This window comes from Mustela putorius, unplaced genomic scaffold (assembly GCF_011764305.1).
Source record: "Mustela putorius furo isolate JIRA1106 unplaced genomic scaffold, ASM1176430v1.1 tig00003898_pilon_pilon_pilon, whole genome shotgun sequence".
Taxonomy (NCBI): Eukaryota; Metazoa; Chordata; class Mammalia; order Carnivora; family Mustelidae; genus Mustela; species Mustela putorius.
The window spans coordinates 15902864-15925284 of record NW_025422047.1 but is presented as its reverse complement, the minus strand read 5'-3'; the positions used below and the strand labels follow the sequence as shown (position 1 = coordinate 15925284).

The 22421-nt window shown below is 38.8% G+C and overlaps 1 protein-coding gene across 8 annotated transcripts in view; it reads left to right on the top strand.

Annotated features, from left to right (window-relative positions):
• The window catches only part of ATP8B4 (ATPase phospholipid transporting 8B4 (putative)), a 248892-nt gene that overhangs the window by 194491 nt on the left and 31980 nt on the right, over positions 1–22421 (top strand). For all 8 annotated transcript variants that reach the window (XR_006602907.1, XM_045067867.1, XM_004755458.3 and 5 more), the window contains 3 exons: positions 8918–9062; positions 11851–12034; positions 12565–12788. Coding sequence is in view for 7 of the 8 variants with exons in the window: in XM_045067867.1 (XP_044923802.1) it covers positions 8918–9062; positions 11851–12034; positions 12565–12788 (553 nt within the window). In the remaining variant the exon portion in view is untranslated. The remainder of the gene's footprint in view (positions 1–8917; positions 9063–11850; positions 12035–12564; positions 12789–22421) is intronic.

Sequence of the window (22421 nt, the reverse complement as noted above, 5' to 3'; positions counted from 1 at the left end):
CATTGGGAAACTTAATTTGTTTAATAATTAAAAACAAATATTTTAAGAGAATCTCTTTAATGTACTGTTGGATTCTATTGGCTAGTATCTCATTGAGAATCTTGGCATCCATATTCATGAGGGATATTGGTCTGAAATTCTCCTTATTGATTAGATCTATGTCTGGTTTGGGGATCAAGGTAAAGCTGGCCTCATAGAATAAAGTCTGGATGTTTCCCTTCTGTTTCTGTTTTTTGAAACAGCTTCAGGAGAATAGGTATTATTTCTTCTTTGAATGTTTGGTAGAATTTCCCAGGGAATCCATCAGGTCCTGAACTCTTGTTTTTAGGGAGGTTTTTGATCACTGCTTCAATCTTGTTACTGGTTATTGGTCTATTCAGGTTGTCAATTTCTTCCTATTTCAGTCTTGGAAGTTTATAGGTTTCTAGGAATGCATCCATTTCTTCTAGGTTGCTTAATTTATTGGCATGTAGTTGGTGATAATAATTTCTGGTGCTTGTTTCTATTTTCTTGGTATCAGTCATGATCTCTTCCCTTTTGTTCATAATTTTATTAATTTGGGTCCTTTCTTTTTTCTTTTGGGTAAGTCTGGCCAGTGGTTTATCAATCTTATTAATTCTTTCAAAGAACCAGCTTCTAGATTTGTGGATGTGTTCTGTCATATTTCTGATTTCTAATTCATTGATTTCTGCTAGGATCTTAATTATTTCTTTCTTGTGCATGGGTTAGGCTTAATTTGTTGTTGATTCTCCAGTTCTTCAAGGTGTAAAGATAGTTTGTGTGTTTGGGATTTTTCCTTTTTTTTTTTTTTTTAACTCAGGCTTAGATGACTATGTATTTCCCCTTTAGGACTGCCTTTGCAGTATCCCATAGGTTTTGGACTGATGTGTTTTCGTTCTCATTAGTTTCCATGAATTGTTTAAGACTGCATGGTACTGGCACAAAAACAGACACGTAGACCAGTGGAACAGAATAGAGAGCCCAGATATGGACCCTCAACTCTATGGTTAAATAATCTTCGACAAAGCTGGAAAAAATATCCAATGGGAAAAAGTTTCTTCAATAAATGGTGCTGGGAAAATTGGACAGCTATATACAGAAGAATGAAACGCAACCATTCTATTACATCATACTCAAAGATAAACTCAAAATGGATGAAAGACCTCAACGTGAGACAGGAGTCCATCAAAATCCTAGAGGAGAACATAGACAGTAACCTCTGTTACTGGCATAACCAGTAACCTCGGCCACAGCAACTTCTTTCAAAGGCAAAGGAAACAAAAGCAAAAACGAACTTTTGGGACTTCATCAAGATAAAAAGCTTCTGCAAAGTAATGGAAACAGTCAACAAAACAATGAGGGAACCCACAGAATGGGAGAAGATATTTGCAAATGACACTACAGATAAAGGGCTGGTTATCCAAGATCTATAAAGAACTTCTCAAACTCAACACCCCAAAAACAAATAATCAAGTCCAAAAATGGGTAGAAGACATGAACAGACACTTCTCCAATGAAGACATACAAATGGCTAACAGATATATGAAAAAATGTTTATCCTCAATAGCCATTGGGGAAATTCAAATCAAAACCACACTGAGATACCACCTTATACCAGTTAGAATGGCTAAAATTGACAATGGAAGAAACAACAAATATTGGAGAGCATGTGGAGAAAGGGGAACCCTCTTACACTGTTGGTGGGAATGCAAGTTGGTACAGCCACTTTGGAAAACAGTGTGGAGTTTCCTCAAAAAATTAAAAATAGAGCTATGCTATGACCCAGCAATTGCATTACTGGGTATTTACTCCCAAAATACAGATTTAGTGAAAAAGGACCATATGCACCCCAATATGCATAGCAGCAATATCCACAAAGGCCAAACTGTGGAAAGAGCCAAAATGCTCTTCAACAGATGAATGGATAAAGAAGATGTGGTCCATATACACAATGAAATATTACTCTGCCAACAGAAAGGATGAATATCCAGCTTTTGTATCAACGTGGATGGGGCTGGAGGAGATTACGCTGAGTGAAATAAGTCAAGCCGAGAAAGTCAATTATCGTATGGTTTCACTGATTTGTGGAATATAAGGAATACTATGGAGGATATTAGGAGAATGAAGGGGAAAATGAAGAGGGGGGAGAATCAGAGGGGAAGACAAACCATGAAAGACTATGGACTCTGAGAAACAAACTGAGGATTTTAGAGGTGAGGGGGGTGGGGGAATGAATTAGCCCAATGATGGGTATTAAGGAGGGCATGTATTGCTTGGAGCACTGGGTGTTATATGCAAACAATGAATCTTGGAACACTACATCAAATACTAATGATGTACTGTATGGTGACTAAGATAACATAATAATAAAAGAAAATCTCTTTAAATGACCTTTATTTGGGGGGGGAGGTTAACTCTTGCTGAAGGAAGATGGGTGTGAGCAGATCTAGACTGTATTGTGCCTAGTGCTATGCTTTGAGCCAGTGCTGGTGGAACGATTATAAGCAGGATACATGTATTATATTTCATTCCCAAAGCAGTGTTAAGCATTATCATTTTCCTTATTTTATAGATCAAGAATTTGAGCCATAGATAAGATAAATAACATGCCTGAAGTTTCATAACTGGCTAGTGGTTCAGCTGGTATTTGAAGATAGCCTGGTCCCAGAGCCTATGCACCGAATCACTTGCCACGTGTGTCTCTAAACATGTTTGATGTGTTTTTACTCCCTTTAAATGATTAATATAGTTTATGGTGACTAACATAACACAATAAAAAAAAAGATTGACATAAGAATTGTAATTTTTGAGGCACCTTATTGCTTCCCTTGAGGTCAACACACACAGGAGTAGTGATAAGAGCAGAATAAATTCCAGGGAAAGACAGCAGATGGAAGAGGGAAGGTATGGAGCTCATGTTAGCTGGACCAAAGTTTGGATTTTGGCTTCATACTCACTGGCAGGCTGAATTACTGTAAATATTCTGTTCAGCCTCTCTTTGACTTGTTTCCTCATCTGTAAATGGGAAAATATACAAATATCTTCTCCGAAGATTATTTTATTCAGGAGATTAAAAGAGGCTGGAATGTAATTTGTGCTATTGAGCTAGCACCCTTCTTTCTTGCCTTCCCCCTCTCTTTTCACTTCCTCCATTCCCCTTTATCTCTTTTCTTCAGCCATTGTTCCCACAGCAGGGACTACTTTTATTAAGATTTCCCCAATAGATCCTATGGAGTCTATATTAAAATTATATAAATAATAATAAAATTATATCAGTCGTAATTAATTAGAGTTCCCATTATGTATTGTGCAAAGGCATAGGCAATCAATCAGCTGCTAACCGCATGATAGAGCAGCTTTCTATACCCAGTTGATGTAATGGCAGCTAAAAATAACACAAAAGTTAAGACAAAGTGGTGAGTCTCTATGTTCTTATCATAGAGCAATCTACATTTTTTATTAACCTTCTTAGGATATTGAAAACAACACTCTGACCTCTATTACAACCTTAGTGGATCTCTTCCTCAATTGGTTACATTGGATAAGGTTATTGCAGGTTGATGGAACAGCACACTTGAAGGCATAGAAACAGGAAGGAAATCATGTTCTATTTTTAAGAGATATTTTATTTATTTTTTTGACAGAGAGAAAGAATGAGCACAAGCAGGGGGAGTGGCAGGCAGAAGGAGCTGGAAAAGAAGGCCCTCTGCAGGGCAGGGGAAGCTCAGTATGGGACTCAATCCCAGGACTCTGGGATCCTGAAGGCAGTGGCTTAACCCACTGAACCACCCAGGTGCCCCTCATGTTCTATTCTAGAAGCAATATTCCATGTCGTAGCTAGAGTATATGTTAGAACTAAGGGTGAGGACCATTTTTTCAGAGTCAGATTGGTGATTGATTGGCAAGTGGAAGTGCTTATACTTCATACTAAAGTTACTGGGTGGATGTGAATGGTTTCTAAGCAGATGAGTAACAAACCCAGTTCTACATTTACGAAGTCACACTCCAGTGATAGGATAGATGGGGTATGTTTGATGGGAAAATGAATGGTTTGGGGAGTTGCATCAGGAAGATGTTGGAACACCCAAGTTAGAGATGATGAGGTTGAACTAAGGCAGTGAGACCAAAAGAGTAAAATGAAACTGACAACTCTTTTGGAGGTAGAATGGATAGGATTCAGAATTTGGATGTGAAGAGAGGTAGGAGTCTGTCATTTCTAGCTTGTCTTTCACAGCCCAGAATACACACACACACACACACACACACACACTCTCTCTCAATCTCTCTCTCTCTCTCTATATATATATATATGCTTATATATATAAAACACTATGCATCTATATGAATATCTGTCCTTTACCTACCCATCAAGTTCTGTAGGACATGTGCAGTGGTTCTCTCTGAGTGTTAGAAATATGGATCATGTTTACTTTGGTCTTTATGGGTCTTTACATTATTTGAAATTGTAATAGTGTTCAGGCAATATTTTCATAGTTGGGAGGAAAAGCCAAAAGTTTTTACTGAGAAGAAAAATATTCAAAGGGAAAAATAAGGAATTTCTGTCTAGACTCATTATTTCAGGACCCTTGAGGCCATCTTGCTTAACTGGCTAGCAAATAATGTTCATTTTAACCCAGACTTGAAGGTAACACCATTCTCTGAGTCTACCAGACAATGCGTGGTAGAAATTTTATATAAAAGGAATGAATACATTTATAGTATGCATTTACTTAGGACTGGGGGAAACAGAGCATCCAAGAAAAGTTATTGCCAAAGGTGTTCTTTCTAATCCTCATCTGGGCTACTTATATCTAAACACATAGTTTTGGGAATGAAATATTAAAATCATGAATTGCATCATTCAGTTTTCTTGTGTTATGTTTTTGGGTTTAGTGGAAGTTTATGCAAAAACAACACAAAAAATGCATCAAAAAAACCAGGATCCAATTGACAGTAGCTATTAAAAGGAAGTTAATTTAATGGTTATATTTAAACTTAACAAATGTGTTTAGATTATTTTATAAACATGGATATATAATTTTTATGCATATCATGAATATGGCTTGTTTCAAATTTAATGTCATGAAACTGTTTTAGGGACTTTGAGTCCTGGGTTCCTTTGGCCTCATAGCTGTTTTAGTATTAAAGACATGCTCATAAACCTACAATTAAACCCTGCTATGGTTTTTCAGAAGATTACTGCATTGATTACATTTTACCAATACATATGTCTTCTGCCCAAAGGAAGATAGCCTGGGAATGTAATTTTTCTTGGGCTGACAGGCACACTCACTCCATGTTTCATTTTTGTTGTATTGGTCCCATGTTTGGAGAAATTCAGGTCCTATAACTAATTAAACTATGAGTGACTGTACTGCTTCTGAATAACACTCTGGTGGTATACCTAGGAATTGATATTTCTTCTTTAATCAGGAAAATACATGTTGTACTTTTTTTAAGGACCACTTAATAGAAAGTTACTTGTTTGAATGAGCAGAGTTCTCAAATGCAGAGGGCTCCAGAAACAGGCAGGTAACAGTTGTGCTATATAGGAGACATGAGGGAGTTGTGGAGCCTTTGGTGAAGGTGAATATCATGATGTCCATCAATTTACACAGATTTTTAAAAACACTGTGTAGGCCAAACAACATGCATCTCGTTCCACAGTTCCAGCTGCTAGTCACCCAGGCAAAATGTTTTAGTAGGTCAGGTTTCTATCATAAACCATAACATTTTAGAGAACTAAGAAATCTTGGCAATGTTTTAATCCATACTGGTGCAGCTACCCACATTTTCTTAGCTATTATCAACCAGCCTGATGGGAAAGTCTCATTTGCCTAATTTCTAAAAAAAAAAAAAACCAGGTTTAAGGGCACCTGGGTGGCTCAGTGGGTTAGGCCTCTGCCTTTGGCTCAGGTCATGATCTCAGGGTCCTGGGATCAAGTCCCGCATCAGGCTCTCTGCTTGGTGGGGAGCCTGCTTCCCCCTCCCTCTCTGTCTGCCTCTCTGCCTACTTGTGGTCTCTGTCTGTCAAATAAATAAATAAATAAATAAATAAATAAATCTTTAAAAACAGAACAACAACATAGGTTTAGAGGTTGAGTGTCTTATAGATCGCATGGTTGGTAAGGGATGGAACTGGGGCTTAAAATAAAAATGTCATGGATTTCCTCCCTTTCTCTGCTGTTGGCAGTGTGATACTGTCCCATACGTGTTCCCCTGGCAGCCTGTGGCTGACTCTACGTCAACCAGTTTAGTGCAGCAGACTGTGAACTAGGAATTTGATGACCTGGGTTTTATGCTGGGTCTATAACTGACTTGTCGAGTGGCTAGAGGTCAGATCACCTAGCTGTGGGCAAATGAGATGTCGAGGCAAGGCTTCGAGCCTGAGCCCAGCTCTCCAGGTTCCAAGCTCAGTGCTCTTATATCGAAGTCAGGATTGTCTTCTTTTAAACATGATGCCATGGTTTCAGTTCATTTCCCAACATGTCATGTTTGAACCCAGAGTGCCTTAAGAGCATGCCCATCCCTTTTCTTTATAGAGTATATGCAAGCCAGCATGTACCCAGCTGTGCTCTGCTGTGTTTGTGTTGACACCGGACCTTGAATGCCACAGTCACCTCAGCCGCTAATGTATATCTGCATGCCAGCATTCTAATAGACTCTGCCCTTCATAACACAGCTTGGGAAAACACAGACTTTTTTTTTTTTAAACACAGGCCTCCTTTTGTTTTACCATTTGTTATTTGTGTTCTGTGGTTAAGCATTGTGTGTTATGCCTGCAGAAATGTATAGTTCCTGTTCAATAAAGGGAGTCACGTGTAGTTTTTCCCTTCCTAATAAATTGTTTTTTTTTTGTTTGTTTGTTTTTTGTTTTTGAGAACCAGCTAGTGTTTTAAGACCTAAGTTCCAGGAAGAGAAAGAAATGATAGCTATAAAGCATGGTCAGAGGTCTGAAAATGCGTGAGCTCTGTCTGGGGTTGGCCTCTGTGGAGGGAACATAGTGAGAATTCAAGCCGAGCCCGAAAAACTGTCTCTTTTCTGCCTGGAGATGTTAGGAAGACAGTTTAGGGGGAAAAAAAATCCTAAGTAAATAGAATTTCAGCCAATACTTTCATGAACTTCACCCTTCTTTGGAATGTTTTTATTCTCTGGGGGGAAAACAGAGATTGAGTCATTTATACAGCGAGTGAGAACTTTACTAAAAAGGAAACCTCGGGAGATGTTTGCCCTTTGGTGCTTCCTTAAGACCCAATTTATGAGTTCTGCAACATTGTCAGAGAAATGTTCGCTTCTGAGGAGCTTGTTTCTCTAGCTTTCTTCATTATATGGGACAGTAAATTTTCATGACTGTTAGGAGGACTCCTTGACATGGTTATCTGATGTAGAAGTCTGATTCTCCTACTAAACAATGATTTTTCATGTCTGTTCTTCACCCCTTCCCCCACCTTAACTCCCTAAATTTCACACGTAACACTCTGAATTTGTAAATCTTTTTCTTTGATTCTGCAGACTGATTGTTAAGTGCATGATGTCATTCTTGGAGCCAGGGTCATGTAATCTCTGGGTTCCTTGGGTTCTTTAAATGCAGGCTGTGCTTTTGGTCCTGGACAGCAGAAGGAGATGTTGAGCCAGAAGATAAGGGTGTTTTGTGTGTGTGTTGTGGGTTTTTTGTTTTTTGGTTTTTTTTAGACTTTACTTGTAAACAATCAGTGTTACATTTTCAAATAGAAAGCTGAGGGCTAAAATAGTTGTTTTTGTACAGTGAACATTCTCTTCTTTCTACATCACAAAACCATTTTTATAAATATTTTCTATATAGGATGAGCCTTTGGGGAACCATTTCATTTTGCTGTAGGCCAAAACCTCCATTTCCTGGCCCCTCACTCCCCATTTTCTCCAGGGCACTCATTTTGTGGGTGCAATTTTGGCCTACCGTAGGGTGGCTGGCTTTGCCACTCATCTTTGGGGAGCATTTGCCATGGTTGTGGTTGAAAGTTCTGGAGTTGTGTTAGCTTGCCCTTATGTTACTTCAAAGCCTGTCATCTGAGGGTCCTCAGAGAGGACTTTTCCCTTCCATTAAAGGCATTATTTTTCCATTTTGAAGAGAAGAGTAAAATGCCTCTTCTAAGCATGTTAAGTGACCATACAATCTTCCTCTTAAGTAGAAGACATGGATGGGTATGAGGAGGACATTTCTACTGCTAATTAGATCTGGGGCATTGGAAGGAATTTCCATTTGGAAAGACCCTCTACTCTTGGTGTCCGTATTTGCTTTCTGAGAAGATTTACTGTATTGTGTGAGCCGATGAGTTCAATTTTCACTTAAAACAGTCCATTATATTCTAATGACTATGCCAATTCAGTAAATGCCATCATTTAATTTTGTTGTCACATTTTTAGAAAATGTGCTTCTTTAAAGACTGCTGATTTCAGCCAGATCATATGACCTTGTTCTGTGAATGAATGAATTTCTTTTATATATTGATGTTCTGGAATTCCTAGACGATCTCATCAATTGTCTTTAGTTTTTCACTTTTCAATATTTAACAATATTGCACACCAGACCAGTGGTTCTAAAGCCCCTGAAGCTCAGACACCCTTATATGCCAAATATATCGAGAGAACCTAGCTTCAGCCCAACTCGAGATAGTAATTTAGATTTAAGGTAATTGTAAAAATTCCAAATGATTCTGTTTTCATTACGTTTTACTTCCCTACTTCCTGAAATTTACAAACTTGCTATGGTCTCCCCATCACAAAGAACCATCCGGCTTGCTTTATTGTAACCAAATCTTATGCCGTTGTCTATCCGAATAGTGACGAAATGAATTTACCTCTAGGTCAGTCTCTTGTTAGTGTAATAGGTATGTTCTGTGTACTTGTTATGATTTGTTTCTCTCCCCCTGCCTTCAAGAAAAGCAAAGGAAAATTTGTTTGGACAAAACAGAAGTTCTTCCAACGGCCATGTAGTTTTTGAAAAACAGCAGCTGGAGCTGGACTCAGTTGTAGAAGAAACCATAACAGGAGATTATGCCTTAATCATAAATGGCCACAGTTTGGTGAGTTTGCTTAAGGCTTTTGTTCTTTCTTTTCCTTTATCCCAATAATTGTCTCTTTTGTGCTGTCATGATGAGATCGCCTTTTGTATTTTCCAAACAAATGATACCACTAGAAACAGGGTATACATAATGATTTCCTGTTTGCAAGAGAAAAGGAAGCTTCTGATATATATTTCATACATTATTGCTTGAACCACCACAGTGAAAGGGAGGATCCAAAGAAATACTGTGTTCACAGAATATCAATCTTGTCTAAATGACTGTAGACCATTTAGCAGTATTGTTTAAGTACTTTCTAAGGGAGAGTGTCACAGCTCCCTGTTATTTAATTAAAATAATGCAACTGTTGCAATTATTGTTCTTGCTGATGTTTATGATTTGGCAGAGCACAACCTGATCTTCATATAATTACCACACCAAATTATTGCCATTAAGATACCTCTGGTGGTTTTTCTAAATAGCAGTATTTTACAGCAATGCCAAACAATTTGCTTTGATTAGGAAATCTGGTTCTTGTCGTAATAGAATAAACTTGCATTGTGCTTTTAATGTAGTTCAGGTTCCAAATCTTGAACAAATATCAAAACACTCCTCTGAGTTTCTAATTTAAAAAACAAAAGCTCTGATTGCACTCCAGTGAAATTATCATTTATATGCACAAAGAGCTAATCTCACATCTTTCCCTAGCTTTGATGATTATTTTTCACTTTTGGAGTTTGGAAAATAAATGTGCCTTCTTGTAGATAGTTTCTTAGAGGACAAAAGAAGTTGGATATGAGTATATTGTATTTTCCCCCTTGTGATCAGCTGTCTGTTAGCTCTTAGTGCTTAGGGTATTATCCAGCTGGATTCCAGACGTAATGATGTGTTGCCTTCTACACCATGGAAAGTTACAGAGCTCAGCTGCAGGCCAAGCTCAGTCGAAAGCTTGTCCAGATGACACAAACTTCTCCTTTGCACAAATGAGCAGGAACTGAAAATTATAAGCCTGTCAACTGGGACTTAAAGCTGGTGCCCTCCAAGCTGAATTGCCCAGGGACTAGAAGACTAGGATATGGAAAGGTTTCTAATGAGTTGAGCTTTGACTTTCCCTCAGGCTCAAAGAAGCCAGTGTGTGGTGAGTTAGAGTACTCAGGTGATAATATATGCTATTTTTTCTTTGTCTGTAAATCATTTGAAAGAAAGAGCTAAGATTGATGCTCTTCAAGAGCCCTTTCGGCTTCAAAGCCTGAAACTTATGAAACCATGAAATACTATTTTTCATTTAAGGAGAATTGACCACATTTCTGCTGGTATGGTCAGAAGCTTTTTTTTTTTTTTTTTAATCAAATCATGATTCTAGTTTGCTTCAAATTTCAATGCTTTGCAGAAAGTAATTGAGTCCTTTATCAGAGTCCGAGTTTAGATATTTTCTTATTGATAATAAGGAAGAAAGAGAAAAGGGGACCATTCTAAGCAAGACAACCAGTTACATGCTTTCTTTTTCAGAAAGGGCGATTATATTTGAGAAAGCTAATTCACTGTTTCCCCCAGGCATCACGGGCCTTGACATAAGAATTTTCTACATCAGAGTCATGTTTTACATTCATTCACCCATCCTTTCATTGATACCATTAACACTTATTACATGCCCAGGTCAAGATGCTGGAGCCTGAGGATAAGGATATGACTAGAACATGGTTCTTATTTTAGGGATTGCGGTCTAGTGGGAAAGCTAATCTCACAGTAGTATGACAAATACTATATAGAGGAATGAACAAAGAGCTTTGGGAGTATAGAGGCACACACATCTAGGCTCTTGTGTGGAAGTCAGGGAAGACTTCCTGGAGGAAGTGATGTTTCCAGCCACAGAAGTAGCAAGTACAAAGGCATAGAGTCAAGAAAGAACCTATCACATTATGGAAACAAGCAATTTGGCATGATGAGAGTACAAAGTAAACTTAAAGGTGTTGGTAGAAGACCATAGCCATATAGGAATATAGGGGTCAGATTATGATAGGTTGTGAATATCTTGCTAGAGATTGATTCAGAGACACTGAAGACTCAAAGTTCAGGTGGATTGCTTTCCTTCTAATGTGTTTATTAAATAATGTACAGTGGGATGTCTTCTAGAAAGCAAATTGCACAGTTAACCACAAAGGATTATGCTCTATTTTTCAGTCATTTCTTGGCATATTTTGAGAGGAACAAGGCTGGAATCGGTTGGGAACCCTGAGATGCAGGTTGCATGCAAGCCCCCCTCTTGCACAGGCCTCTCTCCATTTCAGTCACTTTGTTTTTCAAAAGCTAATCTCCAGGTCATCTGCTTTTCATTTGCCCCACCAACCACAACAACAAACACTAAACATACAAAACAACAATGCAAAGGAAACAAAAGTTCCATCACATAGAACAAAGAAGTCCCCATCATTTTGTAGTTCATTCTGAACTTGGTGAAATGGTAGACAAGTTCTGGCTGTTGCTTTTCTTTATTTTAGCAGATTCTGGAACTTTTCTGTTCTTGAGTTGTATCTTACCCATACAGCGTGATAATGTGTCATAGAGGACACCCAAGGGCTCTGTGTCATTTTATTTTTATTCTAAATTTCCTTGACACTTAGTACGAGTTTAGTGCTCACTTCTTTAGTTAGTTGTTTATGTGACTCTGGATTGACAGTAACTTGTTGAAATGAATTAAACTGTTTAGAAAAGAGATCAGTTGAGAAACAAGAATTCTGTTTCCCGAATGACATCTCTCATTGATTAGGTCTTCTTGTAATCTGGATTTTCTTTCTTTTTACTAATATAGGCCCACGCCCTAGAAAGTGATGTCAAAAACGATCTCCTAGAACTCGCCTGCATGTGTAAGACTGTGGTTTGCTGCCGAGTCACTCCACTCCAGAAAGCCCAAGTAGTGGAGCTGGTGAGGAACTACAGGAATGCTGTCACTTTGGCCATAGGCGATGGAGCCAATGATGTCAGCATGATCAAAAGTAAGAGGATATTCACTCAGTAGGGTTTGCTGTAGACCAGAGTCCTGGGGTTCAACATCTGGCAAGATGCAATGGAGACTACACTGTAATTTAATTTTACCATTGGTTCTAAAATCAATAATTCCTGGATCTAATACATTTGGCATTATTAGCATTCATAAAAGAACCTTTGTCTTTAATTAATTCATCTGTGTATTTTTAGACTAAAAAGGGATATTGATGACCTTGTATTATATGGTAACTAGCTATGGTGTAAGGAACGAACTACTGGATCCGCAGTCCTGACATTTGGGGTTAGTCCCAGCTTTGCCACTTACAAATCATAAAACCTTATGCAAATTAATGAAATTTGGGGGCCAGTTTTCTCTTTTGGAAAACTAGGATAAATACCTTACTAATGATATTTCATAAGATAATACACACAAACAATTATAAATGCTATAGCTATAAGATTTCTATAGATAAATAATGACTCAAAAGAGATTGTATCTTTGTTTAGGGAATGAAAGCATTCCTCTCTTCCTTCGTAGGTGCTCACATTGGCGTTGGCATCAGCGGCCAGGAAGGACTGCAGGCCGTCTTAGCCAGTGACTATTCATTTGCACAATTTAGATACCTCCAAAGGCTTCTTCTTGTTCATGGAAGGTGGTCCTATTTCCGAATGTGCAAATTCTTAGGCTATTTCTTCTATAAGAATTTTGCATTCACACTTGTACATTTCTGGTTTGGTTTCTTCTGTGGTTTCTCAGCCCAGGTGGGTAAAAAAAAGTGCTTTCCTTTCTTTTATTAGGTCCCCCTGAATTGCAGATGGCTATTCTTCATGGCTCTTTATTAAAAAGTAGCATTTTTGTATGTCTCATAGTATGGTAGTTATGAAACTATAGTGGATTTGATCTTGAAACACAAAAAGAATATACTTTTTTTTTATAATTTTTTTTTATTTTTTATAAACATATATTTTTATCCCCAGGGGTACAGGTCTGTGAATCACCAGGTTTACACACTTCACAGCACTCACCAAAACACATACCCTCCCCAATGTCCATAATACCACCCCCTTCTCCCAAACCCCCTCCCCCCAGCAACCCTCAGTTTGTTTTGTGAGATTAAGAGTCACTTATGGTTTGTCTCCCTCCCAATCCCATCTTCTTTCATTTATTCTTCTCCTACCCACTTAAGCCCCCATGTTGCATCACCACTTCCTCACTGGAATTTTATTTATATATTTTTATTTATTTAGGTAACCAATGAATTTTCATCCTGTGGTGTTTAAATTTTTATTGAAATATTTTGTAGGATGACAGGTAATCTTGGTGTGGAGCTTTCATTCAGGACAGAAGCCTAAGAAACACTAACACTAAGATGTTGATGTATTTCTGGGAAGATGGTCACTCACCCAACATACAAACTGTGTATGGGCTGAGAGTAAATATGTTTTAAATTCAGGAGAAATAATTGATACCTTGACATCAGGGATATTTTGATAGCATTTCATCAGATAAAAATTGATAAAATAGATAATGGTGATACAATAGATGATGTTGGTGACAAGGAAGAAAAATTAGCAGTTCATAAGTTAGGATTCTATTTTTCTATCTATTAATAGCCATTTTAAAAGATAGTTAGTTATTTCACCCCATATCTGGATACCAGGAAAGTTTTGACCCTAGGTATCAACTGTGAAATGTCAGGCTAATAGCATCCGAGTATAGTTCTAAGAAAGAAAAGAGAAAGAGAGAAAAAGAGAATGACATGGTAACTATAACTCTCATGAGAGAGTTCTTCTACTGTTCTTCCTTTGTCTTGGATTTAATCATTTGTTTCTATGATATGCATAAAACTATTTTTTTCAGTCATTTTATTCCAAAACAATGGAGTATGAATTAAATTATAACATTTTATGTTATTTTAAGTGTGCCAGGGGAGATTAGTGAATAATTTTTGTAATGAATATAGATGTTGTGTGTTTTTCCCTTTATCCGAGAGGTTGAGATGTCTTAAAATGAGAACACCTATACTCATTCCTAATGTTTTCTTTTAAGGATAATATGCCCGGAATTAAAAGCAGACTATGTTGATGTTTTTGTTGACATATTTTGTAAACTCCAGACACTGAAGTAAAGCAAAAGTCTTGATTTGGTTTCTCAGAAAGAAGTATTAGCATTACTTCAGGGAAGGCTGAGGGGGGACTTACCTGCTTATAATCTCACCTTGTCCAATAAAAACAAATGTGAGAATGAGAATGGGCTTTTCCTCCACATAAACATGAAGCAGGCTATTAATTAAGCAGTCCTTACAAGAATCACAATTTTCATAGTGCAAAGATTTGGGGCTTTTGAAAAATCACAGAACTATGAAGGGACACCTAGACTCTCATTTAGATCTCTCAAGACACAGAAGAGTGGCCAATGATCTTTATTTACAGACACACAGAGCTTGGATAGTAGGTTTGGTGCCAAGGTTTTTTTTGTTTTGTTTTTGTTGTTGTTGTTGTTGTTGTTGTTAAACTGTGAAGTTGGAAACTAACATTCAGTGACTTATAACCTTTACATTTAGGTGATTTTCTCCTCTGCTTTTAAGATCTGATAAAACTGGCCAGCATCAGATGTTAAGCAACTAGCTTTCCAATCTTCTCACTGGTATTTACCTTTTAAGAGAGAACACCATGGGAGAACAGTGATCATTCCAAAGACATGAGTACCTAATGCTTAAATCTAGTTGTAAGACATACCACCAGTCTATGATTAGGTTTCTTAAATGGTTGGTTCAACTTAGCTTGCTTCCTTCCTTCCTCCCTCCCGCCCTCCCTTCATTTATCATACTGAAATCTCTGGTTTGTTACACCATCTTTATTAGACTACTGTCAGTCCTGCCTGGCCCTCTGTGTAAATGTGTACATGTGTACAGCTTTCCCTGTGGGAAAGGGGCTTGTGCCTCAAGATCCCAATGTGATTATGCTTTGATATCAGAATGCAGAGTGATGTTTTTTGTATGTGTTGTATTGTGTTTATACGGTAGTTAATTGGACCACAAATGATGTACTTCTTAATTATTCATATATTTCTTTACTATAGGGAAAATATAGAGTAGATTTCCAGCCCAACTCACCAGCACAGGAAAGAACACAGAAGGCCAGTCAGCTACACAGTAGCTAAATTTTCAGTTTTATTTTGTTTTTCCTGGATCTTGGCTGATTTAAATTGGGCAGGGCAAATCCTCTTCAGGCAGAAGAGCAATCACCACCTAAAACCAATTGAGCTATGGAGGAGGAGTCCTGGACTGTTATCGTTTGTGCTCTAATTTTTATGATTATTTGATCAAACTGGGATTCCAGTTTATAATTACTGAACAGGATCCCTCGGTTCCACTATTTAAGACTTTGGTTCATTGGATGAATATTTATTAAACCCATGGTATGTGTCAGACCATGGTGACACATGGTACTTGTGGGGCTTGGCTGGGGCTTAGCATGGTAAAGATGTCTAAGGGATGCATTCTTTTTTTTTTTTTTAAGATTTTATTTATTTATTTGACAGAGAGATCACAAACAGGCAGAGACGCAGGCAGAGAGAGAGAGAGAGAAGGAAACGGGTTCCCTGCTGAGCAGAGAGCCTGATGCAGGACTTGATTTCAGGACCTGGAGATCATGACCTGAGCCTAAGGCAGAGGCTTTAACCCACTGAGACACCCAGGCGCCCTAAGGGATGCATTCTTTTTTTTTTTTTTTTTAATGATTTCTTTTTTCTCTTTTTTATTTTTAAAAATTTTTTTTAAAGATTTTATTTATTTAACAGACGGACATTACAAGTAGGCAGAGAAGCAGGCAGAGAGATAGGAGGAAGCAGGCTCCCTGCTGAGCAGAGAGCTCGATGCGGGCTCAATCCCAGGACCCTGGGATCATGACCTGAGCCAAAGGCAGAGGCTTTAACCCACTGAGCCACTCAGGCACCCCAGGGATGCATTCTTGATGGCCGTGATGAAGTGTGATCCCACAAATTTTAAGAGCTATCCATACTGTGGAGAAGTTAAGATTTGATTTCCAGACTTGTCAGAGAAGTAGATGAGCTTGTCAGGAAAATGGCAAGTAGTAATTTGTCATCTTCTGTTGGAGAGGAAAAAGCAGTAAGTCAGTGACAATTCCCATGTAATGACATCAATCTTATAGTGTCATCTTCTAGGTAAACCCATTATATCATTGACACCAACAAGTAGGGATAAAACAAATTGCAATTATAACTAACACTTATGTAGAACTTACTGTGTGCCAGGCATTGTCTAAATATTTTGCCTGTATTCACTCAATATTTACAATAACCATATGAGGTAGGTTTTATAATCATGGTCTATATCAGCTATTTTTAAAGTACTTTTAAAAAATTTAATTGTGTTCAGACACATAACATAAAGTTTAATGTCCTAGCCATTCTTAAGTGTACAATTCAATGGTATTAGGAACATTCACATTGTTGTGCATTGGATCTCCAGAATTTTTTCTTCTACCCTACACCCTCTACCCATTGAAAAACAACTTCCTCTTTATTCCTTCCTCCAGCCACTGGAAACCACTATTCTACTTTCTGTTTGACTGAGAAATGTGAGGTGATCCATGTTCAGGTTTACTGATTCTTTCTTCTGCTTGGTTGAGTCTGTTATTGGTGTCCTCTATTAAATTCTTCAGGTCAATCTATATTCTTCAGGCTAGGATTCTGTTTGTTTTGATGATTTCTATTTCTTTGCTGAACTTCTCATTTTGTTTATACATTCTTTTCCTAATTTCATTTAATTATCTGTGTGTTCTTCTAGTACACTGACCTCCTTCTTTTTTTTTAAAGATTTTATTTATTTATTTGACAGGCAGAGATCACAAGTAGGCAGAGAGAGAGAGAGAGAGAGAGAGGGCGAGAGATGTGGAAGCTCTGTGGGGCTTGATCCCAGGACCCTGGGATCATGACCTGAGTCGAAGGCAGAGGCTTTAACCCACTGAGCCACCCAGGTGTCCCTACACTGACCTTCTTTAAGAGGATTATTCTGATTTTTTTTTTTTTTTTGGTCCATAGATTTCCATTTCTTTATATTCAATTATTGCCACTTTATTCATTTCCTTTGGTAGTGTTATTTTACCTGATTCTTCATGGCCCTTGACTCTTGGAGTTTATATTTGCATATTTGAGTAAGTGGTGTCTAATTCCAGACTTTGTAGGTTTCCTTCAGTAGGGAAGGACAGCTCACCTCCATTGGAGTACTAGATTGGTCAGGTGGCAACATTTATGGGTAGGTGGGGCTTCCCACAGGATCTGTAGTTGGGTAAAGCCACTGCTTGTGCTCTGAGATCAGAGAGACTGATCCTGGGTGGGTTCCGTGAAGGGGCAGGGCTATGGACTAGGATCTGCAATTGCTCACAGTTGAATAAGGTGTCAGGCTGAGCTCCCTGACCAGATGGTGCTACTGGCTAGACTTTGTGTTCATGCAGGGTTGTAGACAGGGCTTTGTGATTAGGTGGGACCCAGCCTATGCCTTATGATCAGGCAGGACCATAATATATGCCCCTAAAGTTGGGCTGGGTCACTGTCTGGGCTCCCTCATCAGGTAGGACTACAGGCTATGCTCCATGACTGGCTGGGGTCCCTGACTAGATGGGGCTACAGGCTGTGTTTTACAATTGGCAGTTCTGTAGGCTGAACTCTGCTGTAGGGTAGAACTGTAGGCTGGGTTCCCTGATTGGGTGGTACCATAGACTGTGCTTTGAGTCTGTCCAGGCTACTGTTCAGGGCCCCTGGTTTTGTGGGGCCAGAGACTATACTTTAACCATAAGGTGGGGCTGCTGGTTTGGGTCCCTGCATAATAGGGCTGTAGGATGAGCTCTGTGGCTATCTGGGGTCTCTGGTTGGGTGGGGTTGGAGGTGATACTCAGCAGTTGGGTGGAGCTGTAAATTTTCTTCTCTGCCTAGGTGGGATCATAGGATGGGAGTAAATACATCTCTTTGGTTGGGTACCCAAATCAGGCAGAACTGCCTATCAAGCTCCCAACCAGACATAGCCACTGACTTGGCTATGCAGGTTGGTAGAACCCCCAGTAGGGATCTCTGCTCCCATGCTGCTGCCAGTAGGAGTGAGGTCCATTAAGATTTGAGTGCTGGTTGCTGTACACCTCACCTCCTATCTCCATCTCTATCTGATCCTCAGTGGTGGAGCCCTGCAGATTCCCCCAGTGATCCCCATGAGACAGGACCTGAGTAGGGCTCCTGGAAAGTGTCCTGCAATGCTGGAAGAGCTAGATGTCTACCTTGGTTTAGTTCTCCTTTTCTCACTGGAGAAACCACAGACCCAAAGGGCCATCTTGGTGAGGCACTATGCCAGCCTTGGGGAGGGGGATGTGGTCAGAGTGAAGCTGCTCCTGTTGTCCTTCTAATGTGTCCTTCTTAGTCTCTGTGCTTTAGTTTCAGGCTCTGGTTCTGGGATTTTCACAATGGAATCCAGTCTGTAGGTGGTTGCTTGTTGGTGTTCTTGTGAGGCAGACTGAAGCCAGGGATGACCTGCATTACCATCTTGATGACATCACTTCTGAAGTCACTTTTTTTTCAGAGAGCATTTCTGTGGCTTCTACCAGTTTTCTGGGGATACTGCCTACCTGTGACCTCTTTCTCTGTTCCAGGATATTTTTTGAACTTGAATTGCAAACTCTGGTGAATACCATTTATGATTTAAATTTTCAGGAGAAATTTTTTGTCTTTTCTTTTGAGCTAGTGCCATGGATCACATAGGCGTTCCCTTTGAGCACAAAGATTTGTTCTTCCTTTAGTTTTATACTAAGGATTCAGCCCTTTGTTGCCTTAGTTTTATGAGAATGTTAGATTCCCCATGTGTTGTAATCTTGGGATCAATAATTATATCACAATAAATAGTGTGTTAGAGTCAATGAGATTTGGTATTACTACCCAAACTCATTTGGTATGGAACCCCACTTTTCCAACCAACATGCATAATGTACTTAGAACAGATGCCATACAGAATCCACTTGGGAAATTTTGGAATAGATGTCTCTACAGCAACTGCTGCAAAACCTGACATCACCCTGCTTCCAGTGTTTTGGAGTCAGGAAGATGTACGAAGCACAAAATGATGCTAAAAATACTATCCCCATAGGAATAAGCTATTTATATGTTTCTCCCTTTCAAAAACTTCTGTTTTTTTAAATTAACTCTAGTCCAGGGGACAAAATAGCCTTCTTTCCTATGCTAAAGTAGGGAGTTTACATCTAAACTTCTGTAGTCTTTTTCAAAATCCTCAGTTTCTTCTTGATTATAAAAATAATTACATGTGAATATGTATCACATTTTATATATTGGAGACCATACTATTTGTATCTTTCTTGAGAAACACCTCTGGTTTTACATTCCTTAAAAAAATATTATTTTTCTTAATGACATTCTGAAACACAGATTTATTATAAATTATTTGACTCTTCTTTTTTTTAAATTTAATTTTATTTTTTTGGTGTTTCAAGATTCATTGTTACACACCACACCCAGTACTCCATGCAAAATGTGCCCTCTTTAATACCACCACCAAGATATTTTCAAATTTGAGTGGAGGTCTGAAGGTGTGAACTCTCCCTACCCTGCAGTGATTTAGGGGCTGACTGTATAAAGCTGTGAGACTGCAGAGGAACAGGAGTAAGACTCTCTCCTCCTATCTGAACTCTTTCTAACTGACCTAAAGATTAGCTGAATTTGAAATCTTATTGCAATTTCTATAATTCCATTTAAAACTAACTCATTCAGGACCATATGATCCTCTCAATTGATGTAAAAAAGCATTTGACAAAATATAACATCCGTTCCTGATTAAAACTCTTCAGAGTATAGGGATAGAGGGAACATTCCTCAGTGTCATAAAAACCATCTATAAAAAGCCCACAGCAAATATCATTATCAATGAGGAAAAGCTGAGAGTTTTCCTTTAAGGTCAGGAACATGACAGGGATGCCCACTCTCACCACTGTTGTTCAACATAGTGCTAGAAGTCCTAGCATTAGCAATCAGACAACAAAAAGAAATAAAAGGCAACCAAATAGGCAAAGAAGTAGTCAAACTCTCTCTCCACAGATGCCATGATATTTTATGTGGAAAACCCAAAAGACTCCACCTTCAAATTACTGGAACTCATACAGCAATTTAGCAATATGGCAGGATACAAAATCAATGGACAGAAATCAGTTGCTTTTCTATACACTAACAATGTAACTGTAGAAAGAGAAATTAAGGAGCCAATCCCATTTATGATAGCACCAAAAACCATAAGATACCTAGGAATAAACCTAACCAAAGAAGTAAAGGATCTATACTACAGAACACTTATGAAAGAAATTGAGGAAGATACAAAAAGGTGGCAAAATATTCCATGGTCATGGATTGGAAGAATAAGCATTGTTAAAATGTCTACCCTAGCCAAAGCAAGCTATACTTTTGGTGCCACCCTTATTAAAATACCACTGGCATTTTTCAGGGAGCTAGAACAAACAATCCTAAAACTTCTATGAAACCAGAAGACCTTGAATTGTGAAGGGAATATTGAAGAAGAAAAACAAGCTGGGAGCATCATGTTGCCTGACTTCAAGCTATATTACAAAGCTGTGATCACTAAGACAGCATGGTATAGGGACAAAAACAGACACATAGACCAGTGGAACAGAACAGAGACTCCAGAAATGGACCTTCAACTCTGTGGTCAACTAATCTTTGACAAAGCAGGAAAAAATACCAAATGGGAAAAAAAAACCAGTCCCTTTAATAAGTGGTGCTGGGAAAATTGGACAGCTACATATAGAAGAATGAAACTGGACCATTCTCTCACAGCATACACAAAGATAAACTCAAAATGGATGAAAGACCTCAGTGTGAAGACAGGAATCCATCAAAATTCTAGAGGAGAACATAGGCAGTAACCTCTTCAATATCGGCCATAGCCTCTTCTTTCAACACATGTCTCCAAAGGCAAAGGAAGCAAAAACAGAAATGAAGTATTGGAACTTCATCAGGATAGAAAACTTCTGCACAGCAAAGGAAACAGTCAACAAAACAATGAGGCAACCCACAGAATGGGAGAAGATATTTGCAAATGATATTACAGATAAAGGGCTGGTATCCAAGATCTATAAAGAACTCAAACTCACCTCAAAAACAAATAACCCAGTCAAAAAATGGGCAGAAGATATGAACAGACACTTCACCAAAGAAGACATACAAATGGCTAACAGACATATGAAAAAAATGCTCAACATCACTAGCCACCAGAGAAATAGTTCAAAACCACAATGACATAACCACCTTACACCAATCAGAATGCAAAAATTAAAATAGTAAAGAACAGATGTTGGTAAGCATGTGGAGAAAGGGGAACTCTCTTACACTGTTGGTGAAAATGCAAGCTGGTACAGCCATTCTGAAAAATGATATGGAAGTTCCTCAAGATGTTAGAAATACAGCTACCCTGTGACCCAGCAACTACACTGCTAGGTATTTATCCCAAAGATACAGATGTAGTGAATGAAAAGAAGGGGAACATGCACCCACATGTCCATAGCAGCAGTATCCACAATAGCCGAACTGTGGAAGGAGCAGAGATGCCCTTCAACAGATGAATGGATAAAGGTGTGGTCCATACATACAATGGAGTATCACTCAGCCATCAGAAAGGATGAATACCCACCATTTGCATCGACATGGATGGAACTGGAGGGGATTATGCTAAGTGAGTAAGTCAAGCAGAGAAAGTCAATTATATGGTTTCACTCATATATGGAACATAAACAATAGCACGGAGGACCACAGTGGAAGGGAGGGAAAACTGAAGGGGGAGAAATCAGAGAGGGAGATGAACCTTGAGACACTATGGACCCCAGAAACCAAACTAAGGGTTTCAAAGGGGGCGGGGGTGGGGGATGGGGTAACAGGGTGATGGGTACTAAGGAGGGGCATGTGTCGTGATGAGCACTGGGTGTTATACACAACTAATGAATCATCGAACACTACATCAAAAACGAATGCTGTACTATACAGTGGCTAACTGAACATAAAAGAAAATAAATAAAACCAACTCATTACAGAAACCCTTTTAAAAAGCTGTGTGGCATTGACAGTGGGGAGGTCTTAGTTAACAGTGTTGTGGACAGCAAGATGTCTTAGAGAACACATGTTATACCACTCTGAGGATGGAAACTCTGGTGTCTCCCTGCCCCACCCATACGTGAGTGCCCCAGTGGACTAGCAGTCCAGGGACTGGCTGTGAGGGTAACATGGATGTGGAACTAGGAATGGTAGGGATTGTTGTCTCTTTTCTATTCCATCTTTAGCTAGAAGGTCCTGATTAGTAACAAGTGTAACTGAAA